Source organism: Pundamilia nyererei, unplaced genomic scaffold (genome assembly GCF_000239375.1).
Source record: "Pundamilia nyererei isolate P.nyererei 1_Seehausen unplaced genomic scaffold, PunNye1.0 scaffold00022, whole genome shotgun sequence".
NCBI lineage: Eukaryota > Metazoa > Chordata > Actinopteri > Cichliformes > Cichlidae > Pundamilia > Pundamilia nyererei.
Genome location: NW_005187423.1, coordinates 507,605 through 521,440, shown reverse-complemented (window position 1 = coordinate 521,440; position 13,836 = coordinate 507,605). Strand labels below are relative to the sequence as shown.

General features: G+C 38.4%; 2 protein-coding genes across 2 annotated transcripts in view; both read left to right on the top strand.

The window, feature by feature from the left end:
• The window catches only part of glb1 (galactosidase, beta 1), a 10,552-nt gene extending 1,985 nt beyond the window's left edge, over positions 1-8,567 (top strand). Inside the window, exons 2-16 of the mRNA XM_005726813.1 lie at positions 269-438; positions 780-930; positions 2,827-2,887; positions 2,973-3,067; positions 3,159-3,339; positions 3,501-3,559; positions 3,640-3,761; positions 4,617-4,657; positions 4,759-4,871; positions 5,050-5,124; positions 5,653-5,742; positions 5,827-5,940; positions 6,945-7,076; positions 7,376-7,615; positions 7,979-8,567. Of these exons, the coding sequence (XP_005726870.1) occupies positions 269-438; positions 780-930; positions 2,827-2,887; positions 2,973-3,067; positions 3,159-3,339; positions 3,501-3,559; positions 3,640-3,761; positions 4,617-4,657; positions 4,759-4,871; positions 5,050-5,124; positions 5,653-5,742; positions 5,827-5,940; positions 6,945-7,076; positions 7,376-7,615; positions 7,979-8,233 (1,899 nt within the window). The 3' untranslated portion in view covers positions 8,234-8,567. The remainder of the gene's footprint in view (positions 1-268; positions 439-779; positions 931-2,826; positions 2,888-2,972; positions 3,068-3,158; positions 3,340-3,500; positions 3,560-3,639; positions 3,762-4,616; positions 4,658-4,758; positions 4,872-5,049; positions 5,125-5,652; positions 5,743-5,826; positions 5,941-6,944; positions 7,077-7,375; positions 7,616-7,978) is intronic.
• A 2,504-nt stretch (positions 8,568-11,071) lies between these two features.
• LOC102210196 (GPI-linked NAD(P)(+)--arginine ADP-ribosyltransferase 1-like) lies at positions 11,072-13,402 on the top strand. Its single transcript, XM_005726812.1, has 5 exons — positions 11,072-11,291; positions 11,449-11,544; positions 11,642-12,360; positions 12,810-12,857; positions 12,957-13,402. The coding sequence occupies exons 2-5, from the start codon at positions 11,485-11,487 to the stop codon at positions 13,033-13,035; spliced, it is 906 nt and encodes a 301-aa protein (XP_005726869.1). The 5' UTR covers positions 11,072-11,291; positions 11,449-11,484; the 3' UTR covers positions 13,036-13,402.
• The last annotated feature ends 434 nt before the right edge of the window (positions 13,403-13,836 follow it).

The following is a 13,836-nucleotide window of genomic DNA, read 5'->3' as shown; positions in this document are numbered from 1 at the left end:
TGATTATAGCTGTTAGTGCTAAGATTGGCCCAACCAGTTATTATGTTTAGGGAGCAATAGCTTTTTTCACACAGCGCCAGGTAGGTTTAGATGACTTTTTTCCCTTAAGAAATTAAATGATCATTTAAAATGAATATTTCGTATGTGGCTGGGTTATCCATGTCTAATTGTAAAATGATATGAAACATCTAAGTGTGACAAATATGGAAAAAAAAAAAGGGGGAAAAAGATTCAGATGTGAATCTGTTGTGTTGTGATCTGTCTGCAGCTCGGGGAATCTCCTTCATTCACTGTGGACTACCAGCATGACTGCTTCCGTAAAGATGGGGAGAAGTTTCAATACATATCAGGAAGTATCCATTATAACAGGATACCCAGAGTCTACTGGAAAGATCGGCTGCTCAAGATGTACATGGCAGGCCTGAACGCCATCCAGACGTAGGCTTACTTCCTCTCACTCTCTGTAATCTTCACATATCTGTGGGACTGATGTGGAAACTGAAGCGAATGAACTCAGCTTATAAGTTAATAACTGTGGCAGTTTTGCTCTGTTGATGCAAACAAACACATAATCTTAGCACTATGATGCTCTATAAACTAAACTGTAAATAGATTACATGTTGGTGAATCCAAATTAATTTATGGCGTAATCATGACAAAATAGTTATAGAACTAAGGATGTATGATTTGATTTAAAGCTTCATGTTAATGAAAGCACAAACACATCTGACAGGTTTCCTGTTTGTTTGGATGACACTGACGTTTCAGTCACTTTGCAGGTACGTTCCCTGGAACTACCATGAAGCGCTTCCAGGCTTGTACAACTTCAGTGGAGACAGAGATTTGGAGCATTTCCTTAAGCTGGCGCAGGACATCGGTTTGCTGGTCATCCTCCGGCCAGGACCGTACATATGTGCAGAGTGGGACATGGTGAGTGAAAGTGTTTGTTGACTGTGTTTTTATAATAAACTATTACAGGACACTTAAAACATGCACTTGCCTTTTATTAATAATGTGGAGAGTCTGATCCCTCCATCAGCCTTAACCGCTTCTTACCTGGTCATCTACACAGTCGTTTCCAAAAAAGCTGGGACACCGTGTATCCGGTCGTTAAGTGATGACGTGACGAATCCTACTTCCGGGCCTAAAGTAGTCTGCGTTTAATATGGCTTTTGTGTTGTTAACATGTTTAATGTTATGTATTTTCTTCTATTTAATCTCAAAAAACAGTCAGTGATCACTGTTGACCTCCCTCGGCTTTTATTACCACTAATCATTTATTTAAGCTTAGTTTTTAAAACCTTAGGATGTAACTACAGCCCAGCCCATGCAGCAGTATATGAATGACTAACCTCGTATTGTGGATGGATTATCTCAGTTGTTCTCCTGGCTGAAGTTTGGTCCTTTTACAGCATTCTGCCATGCGATTACATTTGTTCCTGACCACCGAGAACACTCACGTTAACTTTTATCGAGTGGAAAAAAAGTTAGCTTGTTTATATTATGCTAACATAGCTGTGTCGCTAGCGGTCACGTAGCACATCATTATATACCAGCTAGCCCAACTTCAGTAACCCTACAAACGTCACTGCTGTTTAGTTTTCTGTCTTCATTTATGCTGGAAGTGATAACAGAGCTGTACGTTTTAATTTGTTTCCAAAACCCCGCAGTCAGGACATGCTATATGTATTTAGATAGAAGCTAGCGAGCTAACTTCCTGCTAACTTCTAACTTCGTTAAATGTCATAAATTCCGTTTTCATGGATGCCTGGATGTTAAACTCAGTTGTTACACCTGGTAGAGCAGAACGCTGATCATTTTATTAAAGATGAAAGACTTTAGACAGTTTTTCAACTCTTAGTAATGCCATAGTGATCGTTTGATATTTGGACCTGCAGCGGAGTTTAGGTCCAGACACGGCTAGTGACGTCAGACTGAACAACCGGATAGTGCAGTGATTTGGTGATGTTTTTATTCACAGTTGAGCACAAAAAAGGTAATTTTGGATTTGAAGGTTATCAATATGCCTCAAAAAGGTTGTGGATGGGCCATGTTTACCACTCTGTAGCATCCCTTGTTCTTTTAACTACAGTCTCTAAACATGTGGGAACTGATGTGACCAACTTTAGGGAGAGGACTATTGTCCTGCTCTTGTTTCATATCAGATCTAGCTGCTCAACAGCCCTGGGGGTCTTCTTTGCAGTATTTTTGGTTTACTAAAGCTAAATGCTTTTAGATGGTGAGAAGTCTGGAAGGCAGTCAAGCCTGTTCATCATCCAGGCTGCAAAGTCATGCTGTTATAACAGAAGCACTGTGCAGTTTAGTATCATCTTCATCTGAAATCTGCAGAAATTTATGAATCAGATAGCAGTGATTTTCTTTTTATTTAAATGTTTGGTCAGAAACTGTTGATGAATAATTGATGGATAAAAGGATAAGTAACAAATTTCAAGTGTTGAGTTGATCCTCTCGGGACCCGGAACACCGCTGTAAAATTTTATATTTCCCTCTGGATGAACCGAATTGCAAAGCTTCCCAACCTTTGGTGCAAAGCATCATAACATTCCCAGAAACCCATCACGCCTCATAATTAACCTCTACTGCAATACATACTCTGTGGTCCCCATAGTAATTGTCTTTTTAGCAACGAATAGAAACGGAGTTTCTATGCTATGCCATGCCTCAAAGCTTTAAACATGCATTTAGCAAAAATTTCTTAATATTAGTATGAATTGCAAGTTATATTTCTGCTGTTTAAGTTTCACTGGACTTTATGGTGTATTTAAAATTTCACGTTATCTATTTTTGTGTATTTCTGCCAACCAGGGTGGTCTGCCTGCCTGGCTTCTCAAAAAGAAGGACATCGTACTGCGCTCTACAGATTCAGGTGAGAAACAAAAGCAAATGGTAATGTAACCAGTAGAAATTGTATATACAGCACAATTCGCAACAGAGTCATTTGTGTATTCCAGACTACATCGCAGCAGTGGATAAATGGATGGGGAAGTTGCTGCCTATGATAAAGCCGTATCTCTATCAGAATGGTGGTCCGATCATCACTGTTCAGGTGAGTCCAGGACTTTCCTGGTGTTTGGATTTGTACCTGCTTTAGCTGCTGTTGTTATGTTTTACATCATCATTACATACCTGTTTGATAGGTGGAGAATGAATACGGCAGTTACTTTGCCTGTGACTACAACTACATGCGTCACCTGTCCAAGCTGTTCCGCTCTTACCTGGGTGATGAGGTGGTGCTGTTCACTACAGATGGGGCTGGGCTGGGCTACCTCAAGTGTGGCTCAATACAAGACCTCTATGCCACTGTGGATTTTGGGCCGGGTAGGTATCTGTCAACGGTAAAATGCAGAGTGAGGTGAACACTCTAAGCCGAAAACTTCTTGTTTTTTTTCTGCACTGACTCCTTGTCACATTTCATTAGTCATTCACAGGGAAGTAGCAAAAACAAATGCATGATTATTATTGTCTCTTCCTTTTGCTAGGTGCTAATGTTACTGCTGCCTTTAAAGCACAGAGACAAGTTCAACCTCACGGGCCTTTGGTAAGGGTCGCCCTCACAATGTTCTCACAGCATGGTACGTTTTCTCTTTAGGTGCTCACGGTGTTGTTTTTAATTCACAGGTGAACTCTGAATTTTACACTGGATGGCTGGACCACTGGGGATCACATCACTCGGTTGTGTCGCCCACTCGAGTGGCTAAGTTCCTCAGCGAGATGCTGCTCATGGGAGCAAACGTCAACTTGTGAGTTTATGGATCTCAGAGACTGCTTGTTAGAGACAGTGAAGGGCTGTATCATCTAAAGCTAGAAATGTATTGGTGAAGTGATGCCTCCAGGGATCAATCCACTGCTACAACTGCCACCTAATACAGTGATTGGCCAAACATGGTGCACAGGTAAATGATAGAAGGTTCTTATCTATCAGACATTATGGCAGCATCATGTTGCTTAGCAGCCACTTAGCAACATGCTAAAATGATTTATGCACTGGTATTGTATCGTTTTAATTTTACAACTGCCACACAAACATTAAATTAGACGTTCCTAGCAACAACCTTGCAACAGGCTTAAGTGACAAAAATCTTTGGTACCGATCTACCACCCCATCCCATAATGCACTTTGCATTTCTCCTTCATTTACCTTTTTCATTCTCTTGTGTTTATACACCATTCTACATTTCCACAGTGTGTCAGGGTGGTGTGATCAAAAAGTTTCAGCCAAATGTTTCTTCTACAATAAAAAAAAAAAAGACATCTCCTTTGACAACACAGTTGTGAATAACGGTAACAAAGAGGCATATGAGCTTCTTAGGTGACACCTACAGGGAGCAGGTGAAAAGAAGCAGATCTGTAAAACATTATTACTCTGTGTAGTGTGTGATTAATAATGAGTCTGATCTTAAATCCACACTTGAACATTTCCATCTTGAGTTTGCAACTATGGCAAACAGTGATTGAAATGGGCTAAATTATTGTAAGAATATACACATTGCTATGTAAAATAATTGGATACTAGCTAATTGCTCTACATTTGCAAATACAGCAGGTGCATATTTTAGCTTATATACCGGTACTCACCTTCCTTTCTCCTCACACAGGTACATGTTCATAGGAGGAACCAACTTTGGATACTGGAATGGTGAGTCCACTTTGACAAACTGATCTGCTGAGATGATGATTGTTTCACATGACTTCTGACAAAACACTGCCTTTTGTCTGACTGTCACTTAATACCCTCAGGGGCCAATATGCCATACGCTGCACAGCCTACAAGCTATGACTACGATGCTCCGCTCACAGAAGCCGGAGACCTCACAGAGAAATATTTTGCCATCCGAGAGGTGATCAAAATGGTACGAACAAGCGTAAGCTTCTACTTTTACAGTGTCTAATATCTGTGAAGGTAATAAAACACTGTGGCAGCATTTCATTAGCATACGCTAACTGTAGTTACAATAAGTAATTCATTGTTTCTTTTGAGTATGGTTTTCTTGTATAAGCCATTTTGACAAACTTGCATTTTTCCAACAGTACAGTAAGGTACCAGAAGGGCCGATACCACCAACAACTCCAAAGTATGCGTATGGTGCCGTAACAATGAAGAAGGTGGGTGATACTCATCACCTTTAATAAAGTCATTAAAACAGTGTTATAGAGTTTTTACTGTTTTATTGGATTATGCTTCAAATGTTATGTTATACTTATGTTCACATATTTCACCAGACACAATGTACCAACTCTGCAGAAACAGGAAGCTCACCCTGTGACATTATTAGCACACACACGAACTTCTTGACACACACACACACAGCTTACACACAGACAGCATCAGGACCTGCGTAACAGGAAATGTGATTATATTTGTATATTGACGATGTAACCTATAAAAATAAACGAATGCTGCAGTTCGTGGTGTCGCTCTGTCTGAGATTCACCCGTGCAGCACGTTAACTATCTCAAGTGTCTCAGTGTTGTTTATTCACCTGACTGTTTGTTAACTGTAAATCTCTGACAAACAGCTACTTTTTTAGCACTTTAATAATGATTTTCACATTGCTTTATTAAAAAATGGATAATGAAGCTTATGGACTGATGAAAATTAAAGATTAAAGTTTGACCTTGTGCCACCTGCAGCTCCAGACCGTGTCGGATGCCCTAGACGTACTGTCCCTCTCTGGCCCTGTCAGAAGCATCCATCCTCAGACTTTCATCGACTTGAATCAGGTACCAGTAATTGTTCCGTTTTTCCCGTTTTATCAGCAATAATAACTTTGTACTGTCATTAACGAGTCTCTTATGCTCCTCTAGGCTTTTGGTTTTATGCTCTATAGGACCATCCTGCCCATGGACTGCACCACACCAACTCCACTGTCATCTCCACTGAATGGGGTCCATGACAGAGCATACGTGTCAGTGGACGGGGTGAGTATCAGATGTTAGGTGGAGGTTCTTCTTCATATGAAGCCAGACTTTATCACAGTTCGCTCAGTCAGTTCAAGTTTAGACTAGCTGTTGTTCTTAAATATTTCGGTGGAAGCCAAACGTATGCATCATTCAACTTACACAACTTTTGCTTTCATTAAGTTGTTGTCTTGTTTTTTTTGATTAGGCTCCTGTGTTCATGTTTAGTAAGTCACTTATTTATTCATTAACAAACTTCGATGTCTTTTGCATCAAAACCCATAATTTTTTTTGCAGTAACCGCTGTTGATAAAACAAGAAAAATCATAATAAAATCATTGAAGATGCAGCTGGATATGTTACAAAAGATGAAAACAGAAATGAAACACTGAAAAGAACTGATCTGCAATAAGCACAAAGTACAACCGCATACAATGACACGACAAGGACGGCACACTTTACTGCCAAACAACAGCAGGATAAATAAAAAAGATATATTCCACAATTAAGGTAGAACTAATAAAGTCATTTTGTCTTTATTAGTTCAGTTTATTAACTGAACTTTATATATATATATATATTAGTTTATTAGACCTGTAAATCATTCTCTCCTTTTTCACTGAGTAGGTTTTATTTTTTTTCCATCTGGATTCTTCTTCCTTCATCTCAAAAGAAAAGAAAAAGGAGCTCCAGATGTTTAGATTTCCCTCAAATTTCCTTTAAAATCTTTTTCAGATGTGATACTTGGTGTGGGGTTTTTTGTTATTATTATTTTGAAAATAATATTTTAAAAGTGCCATTTCCGTTACCTCCTCGTGGTTCTTAATCTTTCTTACATTTTCATTTAAGTCTAAAACTACAGGTAGTATAATAAGATAGATTAGTAAACAAAACAGGTTAAGCTTTTAAACTTGATATAATCTCCACTTTTTCCCCAAAAACTGCTTTGCACTGATCAAGAAAATGTGATTATTTCTGCTATAATCTGGATTTTTTTTACAGATCTTTTCTTATTTCTTCTCAAGCTGGCTGTAGGAATTCTTGAAAGGGATAAAGTCTTAAGCATCAATGTAACCGGGAAGGCTCGAAGTCAGGTGGACATACTGGTGGAGAACATGGGCCGAGTAAACTACGGAAAACAGATCAACGATTTTAAGGTTTGTTTCTGTGCTACAACATGTCGTGCTGATGTTTGTCCTTTGGACATTTTAGTGTTTGTGTAAGTATCCCAGATCTACGGTCATGCGGAATTTGGTCACTTTTGTAAAAATTGTCCAGAGGTTCATGTAGGGTTTTTTTTGGTTCTTCAGAGTTTCATCAATCAGAGATCAGATAATAAAACATAATAATTGACACACAAACAAAACTATTTTCTGTTTATCTATTATTATTATTATTATTATTGTTAGCTGTTTAAAAAAACAGTCCCGTGAGATCTTCTCTTCTCTTATCACAGGGCTTGGTGTCTAATCTGACCCTGGGGGCGGACCTTCTCACCGACTGGACCATGTACAGTCTCAGTATTGATGAAGCAGTCATGAAGGGCCTCCTCGGAGAAAAAGAGCCTGCACTTTTTGATCCACCTCAGCCAGCTGATCTCTCCCCTCCAGCTTTCTATGGGGGAAGCTTCGTGATACCCGACGGCATCCCAGACCTCCCTCAGGACACCTACATCAAGCTGAGCAGTTGGAGAAAGGCATGTGACATGTTTTATAGCACGCACTGGTGCTAACTTGTCAAAAGACAGGTTTTGCTTTTCTCTGCTGAATGTTCTTATGCATTTAATATTTTTGGTTTTAGAGGGTCTGCTGGATAGAAGGTGACAGTTTGACCTCAAAGTACATGTGTTTATGTGACTGTATACAGACTGAATATTCATTTTTAGTTGCATCCTGGTAAATGAAATTATTGTGTACAATTTTTTTAGGACCAGGTGGTGTATTAGACCTTTGACATCTAGATAGATACACAAGATATTTTTAATTTTTGTTAATTATTTAATTTTATTTTGATGAAAAATGGGCTAAGTAGCTTGTCTTTGTGATTTTGTGTTTTTCAGGGACAGATCTGGATAAACGGCTTTAATGTAGGACGTTACTGGCCGACTCGAGGGCCTCAGATGACACTTTTTGTCCCTGCTAACATCCTCAGTACAGCTGCACCAAACAATGTGACCGTCCTGGAGCTTGAAGGGGCTCTCTGCGGCTCTAAAGCGTGCACTGTGGAGTTCACCAACACCCCCATCCTCAATGCAACAGTCCAGTCTGACTACAAACAGCACAGGAGGCTGTTTGTTAAAGAGGATTTACTGTGACGATAAGAAAACTCTCCGCTGCACAAAAGGGATCGATTTGCACATTTAGACTCATTGATTTAGCACTTGTTGGGTCACCTCAACAATCTTTCTTTTTTTTTTTAAACTATGAAAAGTGGTTAAATTTGGGAAATAATATCAATGATGTGTGTTTTTGTGCATTTTGCTGAATTATTTTAGCCTGTTTTTTATCAGCACATTAACTTCGGGTTTCTCTACCTCACTGATTCCACATGATTCCAAATTCACAGACTTTTTTTCCTCTTCAAAAAGGGAATGAAGTGAAAGCCACTGAAAGCTGTTTTTTTTTTTTCTTTGTTGTTCAAAACTCAGATCAGGGAATTATTGTATTTTTAAATTACTGCGGGATTGCTGCTTTTATTCTTTTACATTACATTACATGCACTCTGAGTTTGATTTACCTTTATACACCTTTCAAATAAAAACCAAATAATTTGGAATTTCAGAAATCCCCTTTGTCTTGTCTTTGTATGAAAAGATACCAGTCCGCCTGGCTGCTGTGGTGGTACAGTGGTTGGAAGGGTTGGGATCTGCTGCCGAGGCTTGTCTGTGTCCAAAAACATGGATGTAGGTTCTTCTGAAGTGGCCTTGGGTGAGGCTGCACTTAAGTGCACAAAAACATGTAGTCCTCTCTAAAAGGTAAGCGTTGTTTGTGGTGGGAAATACTGGGTTTTATGTATCCATCACCATAAGGCAAACAAAGCCATTATGGCCACTTTATTAGATATACTTAGCTTGTTAACACAAATGTCTAATCATCCAATCACATGGCACCAACTCAAAGCATTTAGATATGTAGTCATTGTGAAAACAACCTGATAAAGTCTAAGTGACTGAACGTGGTCTGAATATTGCAGATAGTGCTGGTCTGCTGGGATTTTCCTGCACAAAACTGTGTAACCCAGTGAGCAGCGGTTCTCTGAGTGAAAGTGTTTTGAGGTCAGATGAGAATAGCCAGACTGTCTCCAGCTGATAGGAAGGCAACAATAAGTAGATTGGGTAGTATTTTACAATCTCTGGCTCTCTTCCACAGCATGACTTTGTCCTGTCTTCCTTCTCTGACCCCATCCAGTCGCGGTAGATGGCTGCCCCTCCCTGAGACTGGTTCTGCTGGAGGTTTCTTCCTGTTAAAAAGGGAGTTTTTCCTTCCCACTGTCGCCAAAGTGCTTAATCATAGGGGTCATATGATTGTTGGGATTTTGTCTGTATGTATTATTGTAGGGTCTAACTTACAATATAAATCATCTTGAGGTGGCTGTTGTTGTGATTCGGCGCTGTATAAAATTGAATTGAATTGAAAAACATTGCCTGCTCTAACAAATCTTGATTTCTGGTGCAACATTTGGATGCTAGGGTCAGAATTGGATATAAAACAATGGATTCATCCATCCTTGTGTCAGGATGCAGGACCTGCACGACTTGATGGATGAATGAATTCTGCTCTCTACCAAAAAATTCTGAAGAAGCATGACCGGCCATCAGTTTATGCCCTGACGTTCAAGAGCTCAGGTTATGCAGCAGTGCAATGATTGGAAACATACTAGCAAGTCCATCTCTGAATGGCTCATCAAAACAGGGTTTGGAGTGGCCAAGTCAATATCTGGACTTGAAATAAGCCGAGACACTTTGGAACGTCCTAAAAAGTCTGTTCATGATTTGAAATTGTCAAATGTGACTGAATTAAAACAATTTTGCAAAAAAGAGTGGGATAAAATTCATCCATAAAGATGTGAAGGCCTCATTGCCAAATGCTTGTGTGCAGCTCTTGCTGCCAGGGGTGTCACAACCAGTTATTAGCTTTAGGGAGCAATAACCTTTTTTACACAGTAGGCTGGTTAACTTTGCTTTTCTTTTCTTTTATATGGAATCATTGTTTCAAAACAAAACCACCATTAAATGCAAAACCCCCAGACTGAGAAACGGCTTCATTCCAGAAGCTGTGAGACGTCTCAATACATAATGGACAAGAAACTGCTACTGTGGTGTAATCACTACAGATACTTTGCTGCTAAAATACTTATACCTACACTTCTATACTTTATACTGTTACTCAGGTTGTTGCACTTTACTTATTTGTATTATTCTATTACTTATCTGTATTATTTATTACTATTTGGTACTATTTTATTACCTGTCATTCTGTTGTTTTTATGGAAAACCGGGACTGTGGGTATGTAATTTCGTTCCATCTCATGTAAACATGCGATGAGAATGACAATAAAGCTTCCTTGAATCCTTGAAAACAGAATTGTTAAAAGTTATTTGATGATCTGAAACATGTAAGTGTGAGAAAAAGACACACACACACAGAAGAAAAACTCAGGAAAGGGAAGATACTTTTTCACAGCGCTGTGGCGATTTCTCTGGTTATAAAACAAATCTGAACAAGGTTACAGGAACTCAGTGGATAAAGCAGGATGACTGGATATCAGGTATTCCAGTGAGAAGTTACTTCCTAACACAGGAAAGACTAAAGAACTGCATAGTAAGATAATGTATTTCATTTCTGTCCCGATTCTTTTATGATGGGCTGAGAATAAACAACAAATACTCAGAGCAGGTCCGGTCAACAACAATTATTTATTAAGCACATATATGTGGTAGATCCACACGACACCACCCAAAGCGCAGTCCGGTACATCTCAAATTGGAAGCACACAGGCTTCACTATTTTAAAGGGCTGAACACGCACTGTCTGCATAAGCAAAGTATGTTATCATGCAACAGTGACAGTTAACTTCATCCCCCTCTAAGGCAGTAATGTTCACACCCCACTTACAGTCTCAGCGCTCTTTCACTCTGTTTTGTTTCCTGTTGCTCTCGGTATGAGTCCCATGATCATGAGTTTCACATCCTGTTCCAACTTTACCGTATGCAGTTACAAGCAATTTATTAACTTCTGGATTACTATGACACTTACTGCTGCATAATATATATTTTCCAAATTTCCTGGAGCCTGCTGTGCTTGTGGCTTCCCTGCAGTTTGTTGCACCCTTTTTTGTGAGGTGCTAAGGCAAGTTTACTCTCCTTGTTTCAGGTATGTGCCTTTCAGCCTTTTCAACATTAACACTTTGAAGTTGTCATATTCAAAGGAAACTAAACAAATAATTGATCATTCACATCTTGTCAGTTCCATGTTTCTGGACTGTGTAAAGTGTTAAAGAACTTTTTTCTATCCGCATTTGATCCTGCAGTGGTTTCTTGCAGTCTGTAGACGAAGAGGCAGAAAAATGGGGCAGAAAAGAAGAATGCTTCTTGCTGCAATAATTTTTATAGCTGTCTGTTACAAAGTAAGAATCGTAATTCAAACAAATATTAGAAGGTTAAAAAATTATACATTTAAAAATGTCTTTTTAAATGTCTTTTTAAATGTGATATATCAATTAGGTGACCGCGAAGGAAACAAGACTACTGGATGTCCAAAAGACCACAAATGTTGTGGATGATCTGTACTATGGATGCCGTGAAGAGGCCATGAAGAGGTTCATTGAGTCAGATGTGTTAAAACAAGAACTAAATAACAGTGAAGGATTTCAGAAAGTGTGGAATAAAAGTATTGAGTGTTCAAAGCAGATCCCTCAAGGACGAAAAGAGCATACTGCTGCACTTTCAGTCTATGTTAATGAGGATAAATCGTTCATACAAACACTGAACAAAGCAATAGAGACAATGGGTGGAAATGTTAGCATCTATGAAGACCACTTCAACCTCAAGTCTCTTCATTTCCTGCTGATGGACTCCATGAGGCTGCTGAAGCCAAAGGAGTGCAAGAACTTTTATGTTTTTCAAGATGGTCAAAACCAACCACAGAAAGGCTCCACAGTGAGATTTACAAGTTTCACTTTAGCTTATTCAGACTATGAAGAGCTAAAGAGACCTAAACATGTCAATGAGAGTACTATTTTACATCTCACTTCTTGCTTCTTTGTCAACCTGAAAGACTATGTGTGCGGTCAAGAACAGGATGAAATACTCTTGTCTCCAGCAGAAGTTTTCACTGTGGAACAAGTGGAAACAAAAACTACATCGGATGGTGACGAATACCTTGAGATTGATTTGAAACAGTCGGGACTGAAAAGCTCACACAACTGTTACATCTTTTCACGGTAAGATTCATATTCTCTCAATTAAAGTGAAATATTTTTCTATTAAACTTGGAACTACAAATGTATCTTTCAGTGTGACATTAAATATATAAATATGTTTTTTATGTATTTGAAAAAAAAAAGTTCTAGTTGCATATACTAAAATACTTAAGCCCCATAAATCAAAAGAGGGAAATATTGGTGTCTGAAACAGTCTGTTACTCTGTTATAACTTAGTGGTTGTTATTGCTGTAAGTACACAGTAATAATTGGGGAATACTCAGCTTATCAAAGCTTTTATAAACTCTGGAAACCATGATGTAAAATTAAGTGATGTGAAAAGTAGCAAAAAGAGGATTTTAAAATGTGAGGATTGCTCTCCACATCTCCACTGGGGTTGAGTGTGGTTTGAATAAAACCACGTGTCAGTAGATTTTACTTAAAGTATTTTCTCTCCTTTATCAATCCAGGATGTCAGTAGGTCAGGAGACTACCACAGCTGTTGCAGAGCGAGACAGGTAAACTATTATTATTAATGATTATTTTTGTAATAATAATAATAATAATAATAATAATAATGATAATAATAATAATATGCTTTTTTCCCATGTCTTCAGGTCTCCTCCAGCTGTTGTCGCCACCCTGTGGCTTGTATCAGTGCTTGCAGCCTTATCTTCTGTTTCTTTTGCTGTTTAGCAAAAACAGTTATCATTCAGAGTTTTCTGGGTTTTATAATCTGCAATATTGCTTTGATTATTCATACACTTTTTTTTAGGTCTTTATTTGGCAGATTGTGGTGAATTGCAGTATTGCAGTATTGTGTCAAAATATAGTCAAATACAGTTTTCTGCTTCTGTCATATATTATGAATTATAAACTCAGTTTTTATTTTCTTTATGCACGCTAGAAAAATGTACAGCATACTTGAAATATATATACAGTATGTGTTTATTATTTCTTGTTAGGGTTTGCATGCCTTTAAAATGATTATAGGAAATGAGTGATGGGAATGAAAAAAGCCGATATGTGTCGATAAGGTCAGAATAAAGGTTTGGTACAGTTGCTTCTGGTGTACCTCCAAGTATTCAACAATGGAAATACAATAATTCTTTAATGCAATTCTGGAAAACGATTGTATATTATATTTAATATATGTATATTACAACATAAACGACTTTCAGGAAAACTTTAATGTATGATTCACAGGACTAAACTAAATACGCCCTTACTGATTAGGGTAAGTGGCATTCAGTAGTGATGTGCGATACCACTGATTTCCTTTCCGACCCGATACCAAGTATAATTCAGGGTGGTATCGGCGATACTGATCCGATACCGATACTCTGTACAAAAACTTTTTTTTTTTACTGTATCTTTTATTGTATCTCAAATTATAGCTTCATAATGATTACAGGACGTCAGATTACTTGTTCTTATCACTTAATAATGCAGAATTATCATACAGAAAACTGAAGTTGTGCGCCATTTGAGCATGTT

What these genes read in the sequence shown, in the direction of transcription:
- LOC102210196 (XM_005726812.1), top strand. Translation starts at nt 11,485, where the DNA reads ATGGGGCAGAAAAGAAGAATGCTTCTTGCTGCAATAATTTTTATAGCT. An exon ending in TTATAGCTGTCTGTTACAAA is followed by an intron (nt 11,545 to 11,641) that starts GTAAGAATCGTA and finishes TATATCAATTAG; the next exon opens with GTGACCGCGAAGGAAACAAG. An exon ending in AACTGTTACATCTTTTCACG is followed by an intron (nt 12,361 to 12,809) that starts GTAAGATTCATA and finishes TTATCAATCCAG; the next exon opens with GATGTCAGTAGGTCAGGAGA.